At 42.3% G+C, this 24,404-nt stretch overlaps 1 protein-coding gene across 1 annotated transcript in view; it reads right to left on the bottom strand.

Moving 5' to 3' along the window:
* Positions 1 to 22,684, bottom strand: part of LOC110489963 (NADP-dependent malic enzyme) — a 132,021-nt gene extending 109,337 nt beyond the window's left edge. The window contains exon 1 of the mRNA XM_021563003.2: positions 22,442 to 22,684. Coding sequence (XP_021418678.2) covers positions 22,442 to 22,570 — 129 coding nt within the window. The 5' untranslated portion in view covers positions 22,571 to 22,684. The remainder of the gene's footprint in view (positions 1 to 22,441) is intronic.
* Between the last annotated feature and the right edge of the window lie 1,720 nt (positions 22,685 to 24,404).

Genomic DNA, 24,404 nt, shown 5'->3' with positions numbered 1-24,404 from the left:
ACCTTGTCTTCTCCGGACAAGCTTTATTCTGTATGCCCCAAACAATCGGAAAGGGAATTCATTAGAGAAAATGACTTGACCCCAGTCCTCAGCAGTCCAATTCCCGTACCTTTTGCAGAATATCAGTCTGTCCCTGATGTTCTTCCTAGAGAGAAGTGGCTTCTTTGCTGCCCTTCTTGACACCAGGCCATCCTCCAAAATTCTTCGCCTCACTGTGCGTGCAGATGCACTCACAACTGCCTGCTGCAATTCCTGAGCAAGCTCTGTACTGGTGGTGCCCCGATCACGCAGCTGAATCAACTTTAGGAGATGGTCCTGGAGCTTGCTGGACTTTCTTGGGCGCCCTAAAGCTTTCTTCACAACAATTGAACCGCTCTCCTTGATGTTCTTGATGATCCGATGAATGGTTGATTTAGGTGCAATCTTACTGGCAGCAATATCCTTGCCTGTGAAGCCCTTTTTGTGCAAAGCAATGATGACGGCACGTGTTTCCTTGCAGGTAACCATGGTTGACAGAGGAAAAACAATGATTCCAAGCACCACCCTCCTTTTGAAGCTTCCAGTCTGTTATTCAAACTCTATCAGCATGACAGAGTGATCTCCAGCCTTATCCACGTCAACACTCACACCTGTGTTAACGAGAGAATCACTGACATGTCAGCTGGTCCTTTTGTCGCAGGGCTGATATGCAGTGGAAATGTTTTTGGGGGATTCAGTTCATTTGCATGGCAAAGAGGGACTTGCAAGTAATTGCAGTTCATCTGATCACTCTTCATAACATTCTGGAGTATATGCAAATTGCCATCATACAAACTGAGGCAGCAGACTTTGTGAAAATTAATATTTGTGTCATTTTCAAAACTTTTGGCAACGACTGTACATTACTTCCTTAATGTACAGCGGCGTACCACATCATCCTTTTGTTTGATCAATTGTGGCATGTGTGTCTAGACGCTGTGAAAACAGTGGGGCTGGAGCAGGGTTTGGGGAGGGGTCATCCAGTGTGTGTGTGTGTGTGTGTGTGTGTGTGTGTGTGTGTGTGTGTCCAACAGAAGGGGCTCCCAGTTATCAGTGAGTCCAGAGAGAGGTTTTGTTATTCTGCAGCTCAAAGACGAACTGGCACCAGAAGCAATCAGGCAAGCCACTGCTGGCTTACTGCATGAGACAATATGTGCCAAGACTGGACTCAGACATTCACGGTCCACTTGCCTCCCCGGCTTGGCCCGGCCTGACTAGCTCAGCCAGTATGTCTGTTATATAAACCCTCACCACCTCCCTTTCTCACTGTCTCTGGTGCTGCCACGTAGCCAAACAAGCAAGAGAAAGAGAGAGTGAGTAAGCGAGAGAGAGATAGAGAGACAGAGAGAGGGAGCAAAGGAGAGAGAGAGGAGGAGAGAGAGATGGCGAGAAAGACTGGCACTTTGAGGCTTACTGGGTGATCTGAAAGGACACAATGAGTTAGTAGCAGATCTACAATACAGGCCGCTCTCCCTCGTGAATATAACTGTACCTCTTTCTTTCTTTCTCTCTCTCGCTCTCACACGTTTGCATTCACACACACACTTGCATTTTAGACACAGATGCCACACTTACACTCACCATCTCACACACAGGTGTGGAAAATAAGTTGGCTCTGCCTGGAGAGCTCCTCACACTCTCACACACACACACCATCCAATCCATTCCCAGTTCTTCTCAACAACAGCCTCTCCACTGGGGTGTTAATGAGTCTGACGTGTTAGTGTCAGAGTGTAACAATTCCGTAACTACATGCTGGGAGACGGGAAGCAAGTACAGGGTGAGGATTTAATAATAAATAGACATGCAACTAAACAAGAACAGCATCTGAACAAGAGAAACAAAACAACATCAATGCAGACACAGGAATGAAACTGAGGAAGTGACAGATATAGGGGAGGCAATCAGTGACGTGATGGAGTCCAGGTGAGTCCGATGCAGCACTGGTGCGCGTAACGATGGTGACAGGTGTGCGAAATGATGAGCAGCTTGGCAAACTCAGACGCCAGAGAGGGGAAGCGGGAGCAGATGTGACACAGAGACCCCAGGGAGGGAGCAGTGTTAGCTAGTTGGTGCACTGGCCTAGCACCCTGACTGAGCCAAGGCGCACAGGGCTGATCTCTGATGGACAGCATGGGGAGAGACATATGGAGAGAGTGACAGAACTGCACCACAGATTTTTGTACAGGCTGGATCACACGTGTTGAGTGAGAAGCAGAGCATTTCCTGTCCATGCATACGCTGGGGGCATGGACAAAAAGAATGCATGAACAGAGACAGGAGGAAGACAAGGAGCAGAATCACTGGATTACCTGTCAGGTCAAAATTCTGGAAAATTGCATCCCGTCAGTTAGGCTGGGTTCTGTGCAAGAATTAAGGCTACTGGCTACCTGACAGGCTCACTTTCCCATTGAACTAGTCATCTTTCTTCTCGAATCCGTAGAACTTAAAACAGAGGTAAGATAGATATCGATTTTGATACATGACGTAGTATTTTCATATTTTAGTATACACTTTCATATTCATTCGAAATTCAGTTCTTTCTTGAAGTTCTCTCACAAAAACAAGCGTGTCTCTGAAATGTCAACTCAGCACTGAACATAAATGTCAAATCTGCACCGCTATGTCAACAGAGCTCGGTGCTTATTATCAGATGTATTAGGTTATGAAATCCGACTTTTTGGATATAATGTTAATGATATATTAGAGAAAGTCCCCACTGAATGATTCAGAACTTGCGTAATTATATTTATCTTGGTAAAATGTATTTAATAACATAAGTTAAATTTCATCACAAAAGCGGCCTGGAGAAGAAGGCTGACGTTTTACGTGTTCCTATCCAATTGTGTTTTCTTTTCTTTGCATTGTTTGTAACTTATTTTGTACATAATGTTGCTGCTACCGTCTCTTATGACCGAAAATAACTTCTGAACATCAGACCTGTGATTACTCACCACGAACTGGCAGAATCCTTTTTTTCAGTCCGATGAGCCCGACGTGAATGACATACTGCTTTCACGGGAACAGGCCCAGATCCCCATCATTTGTGTGGAGAGAAGGCGGTGAAAAAGAGGCCGAGGGCGTACTGCCTTCTGAGAATTCGTAGGCGATCTAATAAACCTCCACTGCCTTCAATTCTGCTAGCCAACGTGCAGTCTATGGAAAATAAAATTGATGACCTACGCGGAAGATTATGCTACCAATGGGACAATCAAAAATTGTAATATCTAATGCGTCACTGAGTCTTGGCTGAACGATGACATTATTAACATATACAGTGCCTTGCGAAAGTATTCGGCCCCCTTGAACTTTGCGACCTTTTGTATTTTTTTGTGAAGAATCAACAACAAGTGGGACACATTCATGAAGTGGAACAACATTTATTGGATATTTCAAACTTTTTTAACAAATCAAAAACTGAAAAATTGGGCGTGCAAAATTATTCAGCCCCTTTACTTTCAGTGCAGCAAACTCTCTCCAGAAGTTCAGTGAGGATCTCTGAATGATCCAATGTTGACCTAAATGACTAATGATGATAAATACAATCCACCTGTGTGTAATCAAGTCTCCGTATAAATACACCTGCACTGTGATAGTCTCAGAGGTCCGTTAAAAGCGCAGAGAGCATCATGAAGAACAAGGAACACACCAGGCAGGTCCGAGATACTGTTGTGAAGAAGTTTAAAGCCGGATTTGGATACAAAAAGATTTCCCAAGCTTTAAACATCCCAAGGAGCACTGTGCAAGCGATAATATTGAAATGGAAGGAGTATCAGACCACTGCAAATCTACCAAGACCTGGACGTCCCTCTAAACTTTCAGCTCATACAAGGAGAAGACTGATCAGAGATGCAGCCAAGAGGCCCATGATCACTCTGGATGAACTGCAGAGATCTACAGCTGAGGTGGGAGACTCTGTCCATAGGACAACAATCAGTCGTATATTGCACAAATCTGGCCTTTATGGAAGAGTGGCAAGAAAGCCATTTCTTAAAGATATCCATAAAAAGTGTTGTTTAAAGTTTGCCACAAGCCACCTGGGAGACACACCAAACATGTGGAAGAAGGTGCTCTGGTCAGATGAAACCAAAATTGAACTTTTTGGCAACAATGCAAAACGTTATGTTTGGCGTAAAAGCAACACAGCTGAACACACCATCCCCATTGTCAAACATGGTGGTGGCAGCATCATGGTTTGGGCCTGCTTGTCTTCAGCAGGGACAGGGAAGATGGTTAAAATTTATGGTAAGATGGATGGAGCCAAATACAGGACCATTCTGGAAGAAAACCTGATGGAGTCTGCAAAAGACCTGAGACTGGGACAGAGATTTGTGTTCCAACAAGACAATGATCCAAAACATAAAGCAAAATCTACAATGGAATGGTTCAAAAATAAACATATCCAGGTGTTAGAATGGCCAAGTCAAAGTCCAGACCTGAATCCAATCGAGAATCTGTGGAAAGAACTGAAAACTGCTGTTCACAAATGCTCTCCATCCAACCTCACTGAGCTCGAGCTGTTTTGCAAGGAGGAATGGGAATAAATGTCAGTCTCTCGATGTGCAAAACTGATAGAGGCATACCCCAAGCGACTTACAGCTGTAATCGCAGCAAAAGGTAGCGCTACAAAGTATTAACTTAAGGGGGCTGAATAATTTTGCACGCCAAATTTTTCAGTTTTTGATTTGTTAAAAAAGTTTGAAATATCCAATAAATGTTGTTTCACTTCATGATTGTGTCCCACTTGTTGATTCTTCACAAAAAAATACAGTTTTATATCTTTATGTTTGAAGCCTGAAATGTGGCAAAAGGTCGCAAAGTTCAAGGGGGCCGAATACTTTCGCAAGGCATTGTAGCTGGCTGGTTATACGCAAGCATTTCTTGAGAAATGTATTATTCCAGTTTAGGCAAAATTTTGAATTTGGCTACTAGATGGCAGCAGTGTATGTTTAAAGTTTTAGACAGATCCAATAATCCATTGCAATTTTTTTCAAAATATTGTATCAAGTCTGCCCAAATCTGCCTAATTGGTTTATTGATAAATGTTCAAGTTCATAACTGTGCACTCTCCTCAGACAATCACATTTCACTGTAATAGCTACTGTAAATTGGACAGTGCAGTTAGATTAACAAGAATTTAAGCTTTCTGCCCATATCAGATACGTCTATGTCCTGGGAAATGTTCTTGTTACTTACAATCTCATGCTAATCACATTAGCACACGTTAGCTCAACCGTCCCAAGGGGGACACACCGATCCTGTAAAGGTTTTAATAATGGAACTCTAGTCACTTTAAAAAAAATTAAATAATGTTTACATACTGCTTTATCCATCTCATATGTATATACTGTATTCTATTCTACTGTATTTTAGTCAATGCCACTCCGATATTGCTCAATCTAATATTTATATATTTCTGAATTCCATTATTTTACTTTTAGATTTGTGTGTATTGTTGTGAACTGTTAGATACTACTGCACCATTGGAGCTAGGAAATCAAGCATTTTGCTACACCTGCAATAACTAAATATGTGTATGTGACCAATACAATTTGATTTACAGGCATTGATTCCCCTATATGCATTTGGCAGCAGCGCACCGCCACTGCTAAATCGTGGCCCCTACTGATTTTTTTTTCTCCAAGAAAAGCTCTTTAAAATGGTCAAATGTTCTCTCTTGCCCCATGGAAAAAATTGTCTCTGCGGCCTAGAAGAGGGCCTTGGCACTGGCCCCCACCCTCCCGCTAACTTGCCACTGCAAGGGGAAACACTGACATGTTACATATCAGGAAGTAACAGATCATGGTTTGTACAGACATCCGAAATCATCACTGGACCTTTTGTTCCAAAAGTCTTTAGGCCATTCTACACCACATAAATTCTGTGCACAGACGAAGAAATGCTACTGGAATTCACAATGGAAAAGCTCTATCGCTCATTCAGCACATTTAATTAAGTCTGGTCTTGGTCTGTCCCTGAGACTTTTACAACTGTCTGCCTCTGGGATTGTCTCTTTTTCGGACCCAATAACAGCCCATCAATCAAGCATGAACAGGTAGAGACATACATTAAAAATAATGTATGTTTTTCAACCTAGGGTACTACTAGTTCCCCTGGAGATACTTGACCTACAGTGGGGCAAAAAAGTATTTAGTCAGCCACCAATTGTGCAAGTTCTCCCACTTAAAAAGATGAGAGAGGCCTGTAATTTTAATCATAGGTGCACTTCAACTATGACAGACAAAATGAGAGAGAAAAAAAAATGCAGAAAATCACATTGTAGGATTTTTAATGAATTTATTTGCAAATTATGGTGGAAAATAAGCATTTGGTCAATAACAAAAGTTTCTCAATACTTTGTTATATACCCTTTGTTGGCAATGACAGAGGTCAAATGTTTTCTGTAAGTCTTCACAAGGTTTTCACACACTGTTGCTGGTATTTTGGCCCATTCCTCCATGCAGATCTCCTCTAGAGCAGTGATGTTTTGGGGCTGTTGCTGGGCAACACGGACTTTCAACTCCCTCCTAAGATTTTCTATGGGGTTGAGATCTGGAGACTGGCTAGGCCACTCCAGGTCCTTGAAATGCTTCTTACGAAGCCACTCCGTCGCCCGGGCGGTGTGTTTGGGATCATTGTCATGCTGAAAGACCCAGCCACGTTTCATCTTCAATGCCTTTGCTGATGGAAGGAGGTTTTCACTCAAAATCTCACGATACATGGCCCCATTCATTCTTTCCTTTACACGGATCAGTCCTCCTGGTCCCTTTGCAGAAAAACAGCCCCAAAGCATGATGTTTCCACCCCCATGCTTCACAGTAGGTGTGGTGTTCTTTGGATGCAACTCAGCATTCTTTGTCCTCCAAACACGACGAGTTGAGTTTTTACCAAAAAGTTATATTTTGGTTTCATCTGACCATATGACATTCTCCCAATCTTCTTCTGGATCATCCAAATGCTCTCTAACAAACTTCAGACGGGCCTGGACATGTACTGGCTTAAGCAGGGGGACACGTCTGGCAATGCAGGATTTGAGTCCCTGGCGGCGTAGTGTGTTACTGATGGTAGGCTTTGTTACTTTGGTCCCAGCTCTCTGCAGGTCATTCACTAGGTCCCCCCGTGTGGTTCTGGGATTTTTGCTCACCGTTCTTGTGATCATTTTGACCCCACGGGGTGAGATCTTGCGTGGAGCCCCAGATCGTGGGAGATTATCAGTGGTCTTGCATGTCTTCCATTTCCTAATAATTGCTCCCACAGTTGATTTCTTCAAACCAAGCTGCTTACCTATTGCAGATTCAGTATTCCCAGCCTGGTGCAGGTCTACAATTTTGTTTCTGGTGTCCTTTGACAGCTCTTTGGTCTTGGCCATAGTGGAGTTTGGAGTGTGACTGTTTGAGGTTGTGGACAGGTGTCTTTTATACTGATAACAAGTTCAAACAGGTGCCATTAATACAGGTAACGAGTGGAGGACAGAGGAGCCTCTTAAAGAATAAGTTACAGGTCTGTGAGAGCCAGAAATCTTGCTTGTTTGTAGGTGACCAAATACTTATTTTCCACCATAATTTGCAAATAAATTCATTAAAATCCTACAATGTGATTTTCTGGATGTTTTTTTTCTCATTTTGTCTGTCATAGTTGAAGTGTACCTATGATGAAAATGACAGGCCTCTCTCATCTTTTTTAAGTGGGAGAACTTGCACAATTGGTGGCTGACTAAATACTTTTTTGCCCCACTGTATCCACAGGGGGTACTTAAGAAAACTCATAAAGCTATGACCAGTTGCACATGAGGGGGACAGGTACTTTGGGCACAGTTAAATGTGAATGGGAGTTCAGTAACCAAAGATGGTTGAGAACCACTGTTTTAGTGGATAGTATCGCCTTTCCAGCAGCCTTTTCTCCTTGCTTTTATGGTCACTCAGTACAAAGACTTGGATGAATCAAATGACTGGTTAGATTTAGGAACAAGACACGCATGAGAAATGGAAGCATCTGTCCCATGTTTAAAATAGCTAAATCAGGAGATTCCTCTGAAAGTGAGGCCAGGAAACCACATCTGATTACTAAGAGAGACTTCAGGCAGACAGACACTCTGCCAGCACATGTTCACAGCAAACAAACTATATCCGTCTGTGTGTCAGTCATTCAGTCATTATGTTTCCAATTAAACAAATCGAAATGGTGCCAAATACTTCTAAATTAGGCTATAACACCTACATAACATATTAACAATGTTTCAAACATATGCTCTCATAACCTAGGACTAGGCTATGATTAACGTTGATGACAGAATTATCACATTTTGTATGGAGAGCCACACCTCCATACACAAAACAGGAGCCTGAACAGCTTCTACCCCCCAAGCCATAAATCTGCTAAATAGTTAGTTAAATAGCTACCCGGATAATCTGCATTGACCCTTTTTGCACTCACCTTTTTGACTAATCACATACGCTGCTGCTACTGTTTATTATCCATCCTGTTGCCTAGTCACTTTATCCCCATCTATATGTACATATCTACCTCAATTACCGTGTACCCCTGCTCATCGACTTGGTACTGGTACCCCGTGTATATAGCCAAGTTATCATTACTTATTGTGTATTTATTATTACTTTTCTATTATTTCTCTTTTCTTTCTCTCTGCATTGTTGGGAAGGTCCCGTAAGTAAGTATTTCATTGTTAGTCTACACCCGTTGTTTGGGGAGCATGTGACAAATAACATTTTATTTGTAAAAGGCTAGTAAACATTTACAAGGGACCGTAAAATATGTAAGAACTAGTCCTATAGCATAGAGCTAGGCTATTGTAAGAAGCACAAAAGTCAAATGAAGTCCGCTTTCTAGATTATGCAGGTTCTAATTATAACAGAAGACAACATTGACTGTAGTGCCACCTTCATCGTAAGTCGATCCTATAGTTTAAAATGCAGGAAGAAAGGAGTAGTCCTAACACTCAATAGTTTCTCTGAAAGACATGCAGCCAAGGTCTTATAAAGCAGTGCAATGCACATCCCACCCACTTAACCCACTAATGTACACACACACTATTGATGGAAGCTCCTCCTCCTCCACTCATAACTCTACACACTTTTCTAGTTTGGGGTGACAAATAGTGTCAGATTGACCTCTGCCATCTGACACTACGTTGAAAACACAAGTGGCTGCTATGGTTTCCAGTTACCAACACCCCTTGCTGCCCTCACTCCTCCATTCTGACACTTCCCTCCTTTTCAATTTGTCACCCCAAACTAGAAAAGTTTGTGGTCATACACATCCTTAAAGATGTCGGTGCCTGGGCTAATAAAATAATACTTGTAAAGAACGGGAAGGCCAGCACACTGTTTATGCTCCGAATTCACCGCTTTATTGACAGTATTTCGATCTGAAACATGTCTCTCATATATATATATATATATATATATATATAAATAAATAAAAATAAGCGGCTTTATTGGCATGGGAAACATACAGTATGTTTACATTTCCAAAGCAAGTGAAATAGATCATAATTTTTACTTATTTTAATTAACATTAAACATTACACTCTCAGAAGTTCCAAATAATAAAGACATTTCAAATGTCATATGTCTATATACAGTGTTGTACTGATATGCAAATAGTTAAAGTATGTTTGTACTGAATGAGCTAAAGATAAAACAGTACATCACAAAACATCCCTACACCACCACATAGCCACAACACAAAATGTTCAATACCACCATACAACAATATCACAACGTGTGCCTATGCATGTGTCTGCATCTTTGTGTGTCTCTCCTCACAGTCCCGGTTGTTCCATAAGGTGCATTTTTACCTGTTTTTTAAAATCTGATTCTACTGCTTGCATCAGTTACCTGATGTGGAATAGAGTTCCATGTAGTCATGGCTCTATGTAGTACTGTTCACCTCCTATAGTCTGTTCTGGACTTGGGGACTGTGAAGAGACCTCTGGTGGCATGTCTTGTGGGGTATGCATGGGTGTCCAAGCTGTGTGCTAGTATTTTAAACAGATAGCTTAGTACATTTAGCTTGTAGGCAGGCACCTCTTACAAAAACAAGTAATGATGAATTCAATCTCTGTTTCACTTTGAGCCATGAGAGATTGACATGCATGTCATTAAGCCCTCACCGTATTTTTAAGGGCCAGCCGTGCTGCCCTGTTCTGAACCAACTGCAGTTTTCCCAAGTCCCTCTTTGTGGTACCAGACCTCACTACTGAACAGTAGTCTAGGTGCGACAAAACCAGGGCCTGTAGGAGCTGCCTTGTTGATAGTGTTGTTAAGAAGGCAGAGCAGTGTTTAAATTATGGACAGGCTTCTCCCCATCTTAGCTAGTGTTTTGACCATGACAGTTTATAATCCAGGGTTACTCCAAGCAGTTTAGTCACCTCAACTTGCTCGACTTTACGAAATTCAAAAGTACAATTATTGTCTTTCATAATTTGGTCAGATATCCTTGGATGTGTAGTGTAAGTGTTTGTTGCTGGCATGTCATCCCTACGTTTGCTTATCTTGCCAATTAAAAAAATAAAGTAGATGGCAATATCAGTGGGTTTTGTGGTGAATGAGCCATCTGATTCTATGAATTATGGAGCCAAGTTGGCTTCCCCCCCCCCCCAAAATGTAATTTAAGGTGCTCCAAAGCTTTTTACTATCATTCATCTTTGTTACATAGTATAGTTTATTTTATATTTAGCTTAGTCACATGATTTCTTAATTTGCAGTATGTTTGCCAATCAGTTGGGCTGCCAGACTTATTTGCCATACCCTTTGCCTCATCCCTCTCAACCATACAATTTTTCAATTCCTCATCAATCGAAGGGAATTCAACAGTTTTTACAGTAATTGTCTTGAAGGGTGTGTGCTTATTAGTAACTGGAATAAGCAATTTCATGAGTGTCAAGTGCAGCGTCTGGTTGCTCCTCATTACACACCACAGACCAGCAAATATTCTTTACATTATCAACATATGAATCACTACAAAACTTATTGTATGACCTCTTATACACCATATTAGACCCAGCCTTTGGAACTTTGGTTTTCCTAGATATGGCTGCTATATTGTGATCACTACATCCTATAGATTTGGATACTTCTTTCAAGCTAATTTCTGCAGCATTAATAAAGATATGATCAATACATGTTGATGATTTCATTCCTGTGCTTTTTGTAAATACCCCGGTAGGTTGACTGACAACATGAACCAGGTTGCAGGCACTGGTTACAGTTTGACGTTTTTTCTTGAATGAGAGACAGTCAATATTTAAAATCACCCAGAAAATATACTTCTCTATTGATATCACATACGTTATCAAGCATTTCACACATATAATCCAGATACTGGACAGTTCACACTAGGTGGACTATAGCAGCTTCCCACAAGAATGGGCTTTACTTCAACATTAGATCGTCTCTAAGCTTTACAGGAATGTGGTTCTAATTATAAACCGCAACACTGCCCCAGTGTCTTTCCGGTAGATGCTATAACCATGTATTGCTACCACTGTATCAAAGGTATTATCTAAGTGAGTTTCAGAGATCATAAGAACATGAATGTTATCTGTTACAAGCAAGATATTGACTTCATGGACCCTGTTTCTCAGACTGCATCTGTTAATATGGGCTATTTTTAGCACTTCTGAGGGTAGTGAGGTCTGCACAACACTTCACCGAGGGCAAACTACCTGCCCTCCAGGACACCTACACCACCCGATGTCACAGGAAGGCCATAAAGATCATCAAGAACAACAACCACCCGAGCCACTGCCTGTTCACCCCGCTATCATCCAGAAGGCGAGGTCAGTACAGGTGCATCAAAGCTGGGACCGAGAGACTGAAAAACAACTTCAATCTTAAGGCCATCAGACTGTTAATATATATATATATATATATATATCACCAGAAGTGAATTTACTGTTAATCCCAGCCATTTCTCAGTCTGTTACTTCATTCTATTAGTTCATTATAAAAAGTCTAACTTAAACTCAGCAAAAAAAAGAAACGTCCCTTTTTCAGGACCCTGTCTTTTAAAGAGAATTCGTAAAAATCAAAATAACTTCACAGATCGTCATTCTAAAGGGTTTAAACACTGTTTCCCATGCTTGTTCAATGAACCATACACAATTAATGAACATGCACCTGTGGAATGGTCATTAAGACACTAACAGTTTACAGATGGTAGGCAATTAAGGTCACAGTTAGAACACTAAATAGGCCTTTCTACTGACTCTGAAAAACACCAAAAGAAAGATGCCCAGGGTTCCTGCTCATCTGCGTGAACGTGCCTTGGGAATGCTGCAAAGAGGCATGAGGACTGCAGATGTGGCCAGGGAAATACATTGCAATGTTCGTACTGTGACACGCCTAAGACAGCGCTATAGGGAGACAGGAAGGACAGCGGACTGTCCTTGCAGTGGCAGACCACGTGTAACCATACCCGCACAGGATCGGTACATCCGAACAGCATACCTGTGGGACAGGTACAAGATGGCAACAACAACTGCCTGAGTTACACCAGGAACACACAATCCCTCCATCAGTGCCCAGACTGTCCACAATAGGCTGAGAGAGGCTGGACTGGGGGCTTGTAGGCCTGTTGTAAGGCAGGTCCTCACCAGACATCACTGGCAACAACGTCGCCTATGGGCACAAACCCACCATTGCTGGACCAGACAGGACTGGCAAAAAGTGCTTTTCACTGACGAGGTGAAACCCTGGTTTTGTCTCACCAGAGGTGATGGTCGGATTTGCGTTTATTGTCAAAGTAATGAATGTTACACCGAGGCCTGTACTCTGGAGCGGGATCAATTTGGAGGTGGTGGGTCCGTCATGGTCTGGGGCGGTGTGTCACAGCATCATCGGACTAAGCTTGTTGTCAATGCAGGCAATCTCAATGCTGTGCATTATAGGGAAGACATCCTCCTCCCTCATGTGGTACCCTTCCCGCAGGCTCATCCTGACATGACCTTCCAGCATGACCATGCCACCAGCCATACTGCTCGTTGTGTGCTTGATTTCCTGCAAGACAGTAATGTCAGTGTTCTGCCGTGGCCAGCGAAGAGCCCGGATCTCAATCCCATTGAGCACGTCTGGGACCTGTGGGATGAAGGGTAGGGCTAGGGCCATTCCCCCCAGAAATGTCCGGGAACTTGGTGGAAGAGTGGGGTAACATCTCACAGCAAGAACTGGCAAATCTGGTGCAGTCCATGAGGAGGAGATGCACTGCAGTAATTAATGCAACTGGTGGCCACACCAAATACTGACTGTTACTTTTGACTGTCACACACACACACACACACACACACACACACACACTTCCATTTATGTTAGTCACATGTCTGTGGAACTTGTTTAGTTTATAATCGCAGTTGTTGAATCTTGTTATGTTCATACAAATATTTACACATGTTAAGTTTGCTGGAAATGAACGCAGTTGACAGTGAGAGGACATTTCTTTTTTTGCTGAGTTTAGAATAATTTACCAATGTAAGAATGGATATGGAAATTGCCTTTTACATTGTTGAACCAGTTCATTGGTCATTTCCAATTGGGTAATTGTATGGACCTGGTAGGGGCCAAGTGCATATACACATACAGATTTGATTTCTCAAGGGGAGGCTGTGTAGTCTTGCCCTCTACCTGTGTTTGTTCAGATAGGACAGGTTAAGCCTGATACAGAGGCTATTTCTTTAGGGCTGTTGCCCGTGTATATTTTGTAAATCTACTCGTTTGACATATGGCACCTTCACTGTTGGATCAGCAAGACTTGTAAATAGATCTACATTTTGAGAACTTCAAACTGCCTTCCTTCCACTGATCTTCTACTGCTACAACATTTGTAAACACTTGCATACCAAGACATCATTTGGGTCATTAGGTGGAATCATAGGCAGAAAACTTGTTAATATGCCAACTTTGTTTAGAGAGTGGTTGTCATCAGGACCTAAACATGTGTAGCTAGTAATAATAACTTAGCAGGAGAGAGAATAAGGAATAAGTAGGATAAGTGGAGAGAGATAGCATGGAGGCATTTCTACCGAAGCTGAGAAAAGCAAAGGCTAGCATGTGATGATGTGATATAGTACAGTAGTCTATGAGAGGTGTGCTATTGGAAGTAGAGACGAGGACACCAGGGGGCCAGTAGATAGACGCACAAGGTCTTCTGGAAAGGCTTTTTAAGAAACTTTCCCAATTTACATGTCATACCTGACTCATGTCTAAATTAAACAGGCATTTGGCAAATTTGACTTAACACACAATTTTGCTCTCAGGATTAAAGGCCAGCCTTAGTTTAGTTTCGATCACTAAGCTGTCAGTCTTCAACAGCACCATGCTTCAGCCTCCACATTATCCATAACCTCAGTTGACAGTCTGATGAGTACATTTCCCTTCTAAATTGGCTTCATAGTCAGTTGCTTATTGCCATTGTGTTTAAGCCTGCTTGGACGTGGCGTCACCTTGGATGACAGACGTTCTTGAAACTGGATGACAGAGTGACCGTGACCAGTGGTCAGCCCCACAGGACTCAAACAAGATAACATGCAGAGTAAACAACCATCACAGACACGTCCATATGGCATACCACAGCCCAGCACTGTTCCAAAACCACCATTAGTAAGCACAACATTAAAGCCTATTTAGGTTATCTCCACTTCCATTAAGTCATCCTCATCCTGAAATCTGTGCTCCCATTCTCTTTTGACTGAGAGGAGCTTCTAAAAGTCTTCCTTCTGAGCAAATATTTGAACCCACGGGGCTCTGTAAATCAGTGAGGTGTCAACTTGTGAATTTATGGACAGTCTTGCTGTTTAAACAGCCTTGAAAAACGGAGGTGGGCCGGGGTGTGGGATGTAAGACTTAAAATGCAGCCTTCTGCCGTGGTCTTCTCATGCTCTGTGTACGGGGGTCAATAGGGAGCTGCAGTATTGCCGGGCAAGAGTCCAAGTCTCTAAACAAATCAGCAATTCTGTGAAGCCTTGGGCTAAACATTTGCATTCTTCAGGCCAGTCCCTACTCAGCAATCATTAGTCTAGTTCCAAAAACAGCCTGGGCTGACATAGCACGTCTGATGGACAGTATTTATGCAAACAGGCAGCACTGTCAGAAGGCATTAAAACCCCTCTGTCACTCTCACAGCTGTCCTGTAGGTGGCAGTCACTATGCTATTCAACATGTTGTTCCCTTGTGACAGCTAAACCTATCCCACACCCAGAATGCAGCTAAATCCTTTTTAAAGAAGCTGTACATCAAGGGTCATGAGGTCATTTCTGAGCAATATGTCCGTCCATTTTAGTGGACACCTTTTGGCTCAGGAGCACCCCCAGAGGCAATATTTCTGTATAGCCACAAAGTCTAAAGTATGTTACCGAAATGTTTTAAGTTAGGCTACATTTAAGGGAGAAACTTACAAATCTAATAGCTAAAGTATGTTAGCTACTGAATTGCTCTTCTCAGTCTAAATTCCTAATCAATTTGGCTTCTGTTCTGTTCTCAGAAATAAGTAAATCATTGTTGACCTGCTATCGCAGAATAAGAACACAACACTGTGAACTCACTATAGAGTGAGTGAGAGTCCTGTGAAGTCACAGCCTTATTGGCTCCACATATTTTCTGTCATTTTATTATCAAAGTAGGTAGGCTGATTGATTCCAATTCTACAATTGTCAGAACTGAAACACTTTGGCTGTGTTTTTAGGTGGGCTGATTTATTTACAGTTGTACAATCATCAGAATTGAAATACTTTGGCCATGTCTTAAATGACAGCCATCTCTAAGCCGACACCATGCTGGAGTATAGTCTTGAGATAGCCAGTGTGAATGGGATTCCAGTTAGAATAGGATGCATGACATTGGTTTACCATCAATGGACATTGTGTGTTGTTAACATGAAACCTATGAAAGGGAGACACAAATGGTTGTCCCTTGTCCCCACTGCCTTTTATGATATCTTCCATCCACTGCCTTTTATGATATCTTCCATCCACTAAGGCCCACCTACATCACAACCGGTGCTCGGAATTAATCTTCCCAAAAAACACAAAGGCGAAAAAGAATGAAGCATTGGAACTTGCTTCGAGCTATGCAAACACCTTCACCATTACAATGAGCAACGGTTTTAACTCTGCAACCCCATAACATAACTCCATTGCCAGTGGCTCAGGGGGATAGAGTGCTGGTCTTCAACAATCCCATAACTTTCCTTGTGACAGCATTCCATTTCACAGTGATGTTGTGCTTGGACCCGAGCTTGTACTGCTGCTTGTGCAGGACAGATTGTGTTTCTCCACTGTTTCCTAGAAAGTGGATATGGAGGCCCATTGAACAGGTTGACTTTTGGTCATATTCAAAGTCCTTTGGGAATCGTGTCAAATCTGATAAGCCGAAACCAGATCCTCAACCTGTTTATCAGACAATTTCCTCACACAACCTCCTTTATGATACAATAGGCAATCGGTCATTCCAAATTCCAAATCCACTGACTAGCCTCACTGGGATAGGCCTAGGCCTCATCTCAATAGCATTAGGTCTGTTCTTTTGGTTATTCCCTTGGTTCTCCATCTCTAGATCTATATTCATGTCAGGACTTTGTAAGACTTTCCCTTTCAAACAACAAACAAAAGCAGTACTGAGTAAACAAGGGAGTGACAAGAGCAACAGATAGGTGGGGAGGGGAGGACTGTGCCATGCTTCATAGGCAGGCGATGAGTCCATCACTGTCTCTCTCTATGTGTCTGGGACCAGTCTAATGGCTTCTCCATTGTCCAGATCTGAAAAAAACTGTCTTAGACAAAACACAAAGTCTCAACGAACCAGCAGGTTAGGGGATTTAGACGTGTCTGTCCCAGAGAAACAAAACAGGCCAGAATGAACAGGCAGATTGAGATCTTGTGTGTGTGTGTGACAGGGTAAAATCAGGCTGCTTGGCAGGTGCCACTGAGGTTCAGTTATTGAGGGGGCCGATCCACTCCAGGCCATCAGTGGAATGTCTGGCGGCCGGCGATGCGTGGGGTCGCACTGTCACACCTGGAGACACCTGGGATACCTGTGACATCACACACACAGTCCTGGGAGTTCAAGAGTTCTAGTTCCTAGTGAGGGAGATTGACAGGATCATCTGACCTGTGATAGAGCAAGAACAGAGCACTCTTTGTCACATAGCCACTCATCGGTTTAACAGTGTCATGAAAGCTTATTGCCAGCTAACACCCGCCTGCATCTCAAGTTGTCCCTAAAAAATTTTTTTAAAAAAAGGTTTCTGTACTACTCATAATAGAATGGCCTATGTCTTTATAAGACAGTGTACATATTATATACATCGGCGATGGCTACACAGGGCCCCCACATAGAGTTGTGAACTTGTGACAATAACAAGTTTCCCAACATTCCAAAATATTTGGAGAGACATGCTCATTCTGTAGGTGAACAAGTCAGGGCTAGGTCCCACACTCTCACAAGCATCAAATGGCACCTTTTCCCAATTAGGACAGCATTGGGTCATACCTTGGTCCAAGTATTACAGCCCAGACTGAAGAACAATAGGATTCACACAAAACCAGTCCCTCTCAATCACTGGCTGCTCTTCCAACCAACCCATAAAGAGTGCTGGCTAATGATTACTTATATTTGTTAAAGACAGAGGATTATGATAACCCAGCTCCATTCCCAGGGTCAGCCAGTTGGCATTCCAGCACATCCTCGTTGTCCAATCAGATACAGTATTGTTCCACAGAATTTTCACTAAACCATGAACACAGATCTGTTGTCGGATGGGCCATTGCAATGTCAATGTGGACAAAGAGTTACTTGTCTAACAGAACAGGGGTGTTCTTTAATGGGTGTTCAGAACATGGTATTCTTTACTGGAAGCCTCTCATACATAATCCAGGTAGAAGGAATTCCCCAGGGTAGCTGTTTAGGCCCCTTGCATTTTTTTTTTTTTACTAATGACATGCCACTGACTTTGAGTAAAGCCAGAGTGTCTATGTATACGGATGACTCAAAACTATACACATCAGCTACTACAGCAACTGAAATGACTGCAACACTTAACAGAGCTGCAGTTAGTTTCAGAGTGGGTGGCAAAGAATAAGTTAGCCCTAAATATTTCTAAAACTAAAAAAGTATTGTATTTGGTACAAAACATTCATTAAACCCTAAACCTCAACTAAATCTTGTAATAAATCATATGGAAATTGAGCAAGTTGAGATGACTAAACTGCTTGGAGTAATCCTGGATTGTAAACTGTCATGGTCAAAACATATTGATATAATGGTAGCTAAGATGGGGAGAAGTATGTCCATAATAAAGCGCTGCTCTGCCTTTTTAACAACACTATCAAAAAGGAAGGTACTACAGGCCCTAGTTGTCACACCTTGACTAAATCAAATCAAATTTAGTTTGTCACATGTGCCGAATACAACAGGTGTAGTAGACCTTACAGTGAAACGCTTACTTACAAGCCCTTAACCAACAATGCATTAAAAAGTTAAAATTAAAATAAGTGTTAAGTAACAAAAATGTTTTAAAAATAAAGTAACAAAAAAACAGCGGCAGTAAAATAACAAGCGAGGCTATATACAGGGGGTACCGGTACAGAGTCAATGTGCGGGGACAAAAATTGCAATTGGCTCAGAACAAGGTAGCATTGCTGGCCCTTGGATGTACACAGAGAGCTAATATTAATAATATGCATGTCAATCTCTCCTGGCTCAAAGTGGAGGAGAGATTGACTTCATCACTACCTGTATTTAAGAGAGGTAATATCATGTTGAATGCACCGAGCTGTCTGTCTAAACTACTGGCGCACAGCTCAGACACCTATGCATACCCCACAAGACATGTCACAAGAGGTCTCTTCACAGTCCCCAAGTCCAGAACAGACTATGAGAGGCACACAGTTTTGTGTTTTTAAAATTGTATAAACTGTCTTCATTTTGCTGGACCCCAGGAAGAGTATCTGCTAATGGGGATCCATAAATACAAATGTGGAGCCTGTGGTTACAAATGGGGCATCCAATTGCTGTCATGGATCTTCACCACAGTTTGATTTTGGGCTGAAATGTTACATAACACCAGCTATTTAAACCTTAATAAACTGCTTATTACTGCTTAATCAAGGGATCTCTATTTTCTGGAGAGTTGAAAGTTGATGCCAGATTGAACTCTGCACCATTCCACACTATTTTGGTGAAATTGAATACCAATCCATGATGAACAGCTGAAAATCTTCTGTGCATCATAGGGGTCTTCTGAGGAGAGCCATCTTCCTTAACATCCAGAGATGTTAGAGGACTGTCCCAGTTCTAGGTCTTCATTGATGCCACCCTGACCCTCTAATGAGCTAAAGGCTTTAAAGTGTCCATCCATACCGTGACCAAACTCAGCACAGGGTTAGCCTAGTTAGCACACAAAGACCGACTGAGTGGGCATCTGTTGGATCACCTGCGCTCCACTACCTCGTGTTTGAGGTGAAACACAATCCCTGATAGGGCGCTCAGCAAGAGTGTTTCACTCTTTGTTGCTCTTCATGCCAGCGTTTCGTGGCAGTCCAGCAAGCATCAAAGGGCTGTAGTGTGGTCTGGGAGCCTGTGTGGCCTGGGAGATTCACACAGGCTGCTCATTAATACCTGATCAACCCAGAGAGACAGAGGACGTCTGTGGAGTCTGGCCAGCTCTCTCTTCCTCCCCACAGAGATCCCTTTCTTTGCCTCGCTCCCCACTTTAGTTCTTTATTGCGTGGTGTGCACACAGAAAACACACCTATAATATCCTGTTCCACCTTTTCAAAGGGGCGGAGTGAGTGTTGAGCGAGAAAGGAGGGGTACAAGGTGAATGGAGAGTGAGTTGAGGGGGGATGAAAACAAAATGGACTCTTGCAGATGTGAATTGCAACCTCCGTCCCTCAGCATCAATTAGTGTGTTGTCCTTCTCACTGGCTCCTGTTGGAGGCTGAAGTGGATCAGGTGAGGGAGGTAAACGCATATCCCCAGGGTGTGCTGAACCCAGGAGAGGGCAACAATGTCCCACTGCTGGGCCCACAGAAGGCTGCCTGTTGTTGAGAAGCAGAACATGCTTTAGCAGGCATTTCCTACTTTCTCCTCTAATTTCCTCCTGCTGGTTCATGGACAAGGTTGAGAGTGAATGGTTACCCCCGCTGCATAAAAAGCCTTTTTTCTCCTCTGATCAGTCTTACCTGTGCACTTGTGTGTTTAAGTGTGTGCCAACGTCAGTTTCGACTTGACTTATGAGGGTATCACGTAGATCATACCAAAACCAAAGCTGGAGCATTCAAGAAGGCAATCTCAGTGACTTTGCAACTTAGAGCTTATACTTCATTGACTGCTGGCAGTCAAAATTAATTGTTGTTTAGCCCTACTTATAGAAAAAGAAACGTTCTTTAAAAGAATAGCCTATCTCTTGTAAAGGACAATCTCGGTTATTATCAATTGACAAAGAGAGAAACCCATTGTAGCCTTCTTTGCCCCTTCTTTGACTGATGCAAATAGACCTGGTATATTTTTTACTCACACTGACTATTAAGCCTGTACTTTGGTCCTCACAGTCTTTTGGTGTATTAGGCCTAACTTAACGTTTTCCAGGTGAAGCACATTTACTATAGAAGGAGAGTTAAATACATAGGTTGCTGCACTCCATCTCCAATGACTCCTAATTTAAAGCAGTTTGAAAGCAGTTTCTCTTAATTAATCTCATTAAACCCCCAGTCTTCTCCAAAACAAAGCAATAACACATGCTCTAGCTAGCTCATTACGACATGAGACATAGAAGTAACATGAAAACTCAAGACACAGAGAGGGATGAGCATAGAACTAATGGATAGACCAGCCAGGGTCTCTAGGTCTATAACTCATAGCCTAGTTCATGTGACCAAATCCAATATGGCCACCCAAATAAAATATTGTTGTGCTGACACGTGTCTTTGTGGTTTGCACCTAGTGAAGCATGCTTGAGAAGTTGTGCAACTCAAATCAAATATCCTAGCCATTCCTTCTGGAATTTCAACATTCAATGCCACTCCAGAATCAAATTCACTGTGTTTGTCTGACCAATCAACAAATTCACTGTCCAATTGCAATTTCAAATTGCGTTAAAATAGCTAACCCTTCCCCTAACCTCAACCCTTTGAGCTAACCTTAACCCTTTGAGCTAACATTTTTTTTTACTTTACCTTTATTTAACTACGCAAGTCAGTTAAGAACAAATTCTTATTTTCAATGACGGCCTAGGAACAGTGAGTTAACTGCCTGTTCAGGGGCAGAAAGACAGATTTGTACCTTGTCAGCTCGTGGGTTGGACTTGCAACCTTCCGGTTACTAGACCAACGCTCTAACCACTAGGCTACCCTGCCGCCCCTTAACCCTAACCCCAAGCCTAGCTAACGTTAGCCAGCTAGAATTTGTAAGTTTTGCAAATGTGTAATATATAATACAAATTGTAATTCATAACATATCATATGAAATGGGTTATGGACATCCACAAATGAATATATACCATACGAAATGTAACATATAATAAATGGGGTGTCTCGGGTTTACCCACAGAATATTATGAAATGGACAACGGCAATACAACAATAATGGAGAGTTCAACATGCAATTCGTTTTCCTGACTTTAGTACACCACAAATGTCTAATTAAACAGTGTTGTTTTTTATGTTAACAGATGACCCACAATTTGCACTCATCGTGATGACCTGATCAGAACCATGGACAGGGATAGTAAACTGTCACTCTCCCACACGTTGACGAACAACATGTAGCCTCACTAGCTCGTGACCGCAAATCTGTAGGGGAGGCGTGGCTCGTTCGACCAACAAAAACACTAGAAAGCTCCCTCGGTTACCATAATCAAACTCTGACACAATGACTATGGTTTGCAGCCTAGCAAAGCTATTTCGGCTAATTTCGTTAACCGTTGTGGCAGCCTGTGACAAAAACTGGAAGAGTTTTTCGAAGTCTGACAAGCAAGTCGAGGGTGGACATATGCTTCCATAGCTTCATTCCACTCATGCAACTGCCAAGGTTAAACAGCTGACCGACTTTAGTTCTTCCTCTCGCCAAATGAAAATATATTGTTAGCTCGTTAATCTTTAATGCACACGTCTCAATCATCCACAGTGGGCTGGCTGTCATTTAATATTTGAAAAGCTGAACTTGTGTAATGGGTATTTCGCGGGGAGGATGGGCTTTCGCGTCATTTCTTGTATCTAGGAGCTACTAGAAAAAAAACGCAAAGGCGAGAGTGGAACAACTCCATATAAACCGCTTCGAGGGGCATTGTGCTCCTTTAAATCTAAATATAGCCTGCTCTGAAGATGATACTCCTAAACATGTAGGCTAAAGCTAACACTTCGTTTAGAAAATAAACGTACAAAGTAAACACAAAAAGCACTTGTTGTGGTTACCTTGTTCAGGTAGGGGTTACGTGTAACGTCATACCCCCTCTTCTTCGTATAAACAAAGATCTTACTTTGGTCTTCGGGTTTATGCATCTCACTCTCGACTGATTCCCGTTTGACTAAACCGTGTGCCATGTTGCCTCCCTCTTTAAATAGCGAACAGTAACCCTGAACTCTGTTGTGAACACAGGTCAACAAGTGGATGCGCCAGTGAATGCTCTCCCAGTGACAACACAGAACGATGAGCACGAGCGCAACGGATCAGTCTACCTACTGTGAGGAATGAAGTTAGTCTACATTCATTAACAACAATACTATTTTATTGCTAGGATAAGACTCCTTCATACCTTAATGCAAATATTTACTTGTATTTAATACATTTCAAATGCATGTGATACTTTTATGATTAATTCATGTTCTATTCCATCCAGAAAAGAGCTAGGGGCTATGTTATTAGTAATTTAATTTGAGTGAATATTGGCTTTTATCCCTTACAGTAGGAGCACTTACAGTGGGGCAAAAAAGTATTTAGTCAGCCACCAATTGTGCAAGTTCTCCCACTTAAAAAGATGAGAGAGGCCTGTAATTTTCATCATAGGTACACTTCAACTATGACAGACAAAATGAGAAAAACGTTTTCCAGAAAATCAATCTCAACACTTTGTTGGCAACGACAGAGGTCAAACGTTTTCACAAGGTTTTCACACACTGTTGCTGGTATTTTGGCCCATTCCTCCATGCAGATCTCCTCTAGAGCAGTGATGTTTTGGGGCTGTTGCTGGGCAACACGGACTTTCAACTCCCTCCAAAGATTTTCTATGGGGTTGAGATCTGGAGACTGGCTAGGCCACTCCAGGACCTTGAAATGCTTCTTACGAAGCCACTCCTTCATTGCCCGGGCTGTGTGTTTGGGATCATTGTCATGCTGAAAGACCCAGCCACGTTTCATCTTCAATGCCCTTGCTGATGGAAGGAGGTTTTCACTCAAAATCTCACAATACATGGCCCCATTCATTCTTTCCTTTACACGGATCAGTCGTCCTGGTCCCTTTGCAGAAAAACAGCCCCAAAGCATGATGTTTCCACCCCCATGCTTCACAGTAGGTATGGTGTTCTTTGGATGCAACTCAGCATTCTTTGTCCTCCAAACACGACGAGTTGAGTTTTTACCAAAAAGTTATATTTTGGTTTCATCTGACCATATGACATTCTCCCAATCTTCTTCTGGATCATCCAATTGCTCTCTAGCAAACTTCAGACGGGCCTGGATATGTACAGGCTTAAGCAGGGGGACACGTCTGGCACTGCAGGATTTGAGTCCCTGGCGACGTAGTGTGTTACTGATGGTAGGCTTTGTTACTTTGGTCCCAGCTCTCTGCAGGTCATTCACTAGGCCCCCCCGTGTGGTTCTGGGATTTTTGCTCACCGTTCTTGTGATCATTTTGACCCCACGGGGTGAGATCTTGCGTGGAGCCCCAGATCGTGGGAGATTATCAGTGGTCTTGTATGTCTTCCATTTCCTAATAATTGCTCCCACAGTTGATTTCTTCAAACCAAGCTGCTTACCTATTGCAGATTCAGTCTTCCCAGCCTGGTGCAGGTCTACAATTTTGTTTCTGGTGTCCTTTGACAGCTCTTTGGTCTTGGCCATAGTGGAGTTTGAAGTGTGACTGTTTGAGGTTGTGGACAGGTGTCTTTTATACTGATAACAAGTTCAAACAGGTACCATTAATACAGGTAACGAGTGGAGGACAGAGGAGCCTCTTAAAGAAGAAATTACAGGTCTGTGAGAGCCAGAAATCTTGCTTGTCATCTTGTTAGGTGACCAAATACTTATTTTCCACCATAATTTGCAAATAAATTAATTAAAAATCTTACAATGTGATTTTCTGGAAATGTTTTTCTCATTTTGTCTGTCATAGTTGAAGAGTTAAAAAGATGAGAGGCCTGTAATTTTCATCAAAGGTAC

The sequence above is a fragment of the Oncorhynchus mykiss genome, chromosome 2 (assembly GCF_013265735.2).
Source record: "Oncorhynchus mykiss isolate Arlee chromosome 2, USDA_OmykA_1.1, whole genome shotgun sequence".
Classification (NCBI taxonomy): domain Eukaryota; kingdom Metazoa; phylum Chordata; class Actinopteri; order Salmoniformes; family Salmonidae; genus Oncorhynchus; species Oncorhynchus mykiss.
This window is presented reverse-complemented; position numbering and strand designations above follow the sequence as displayed.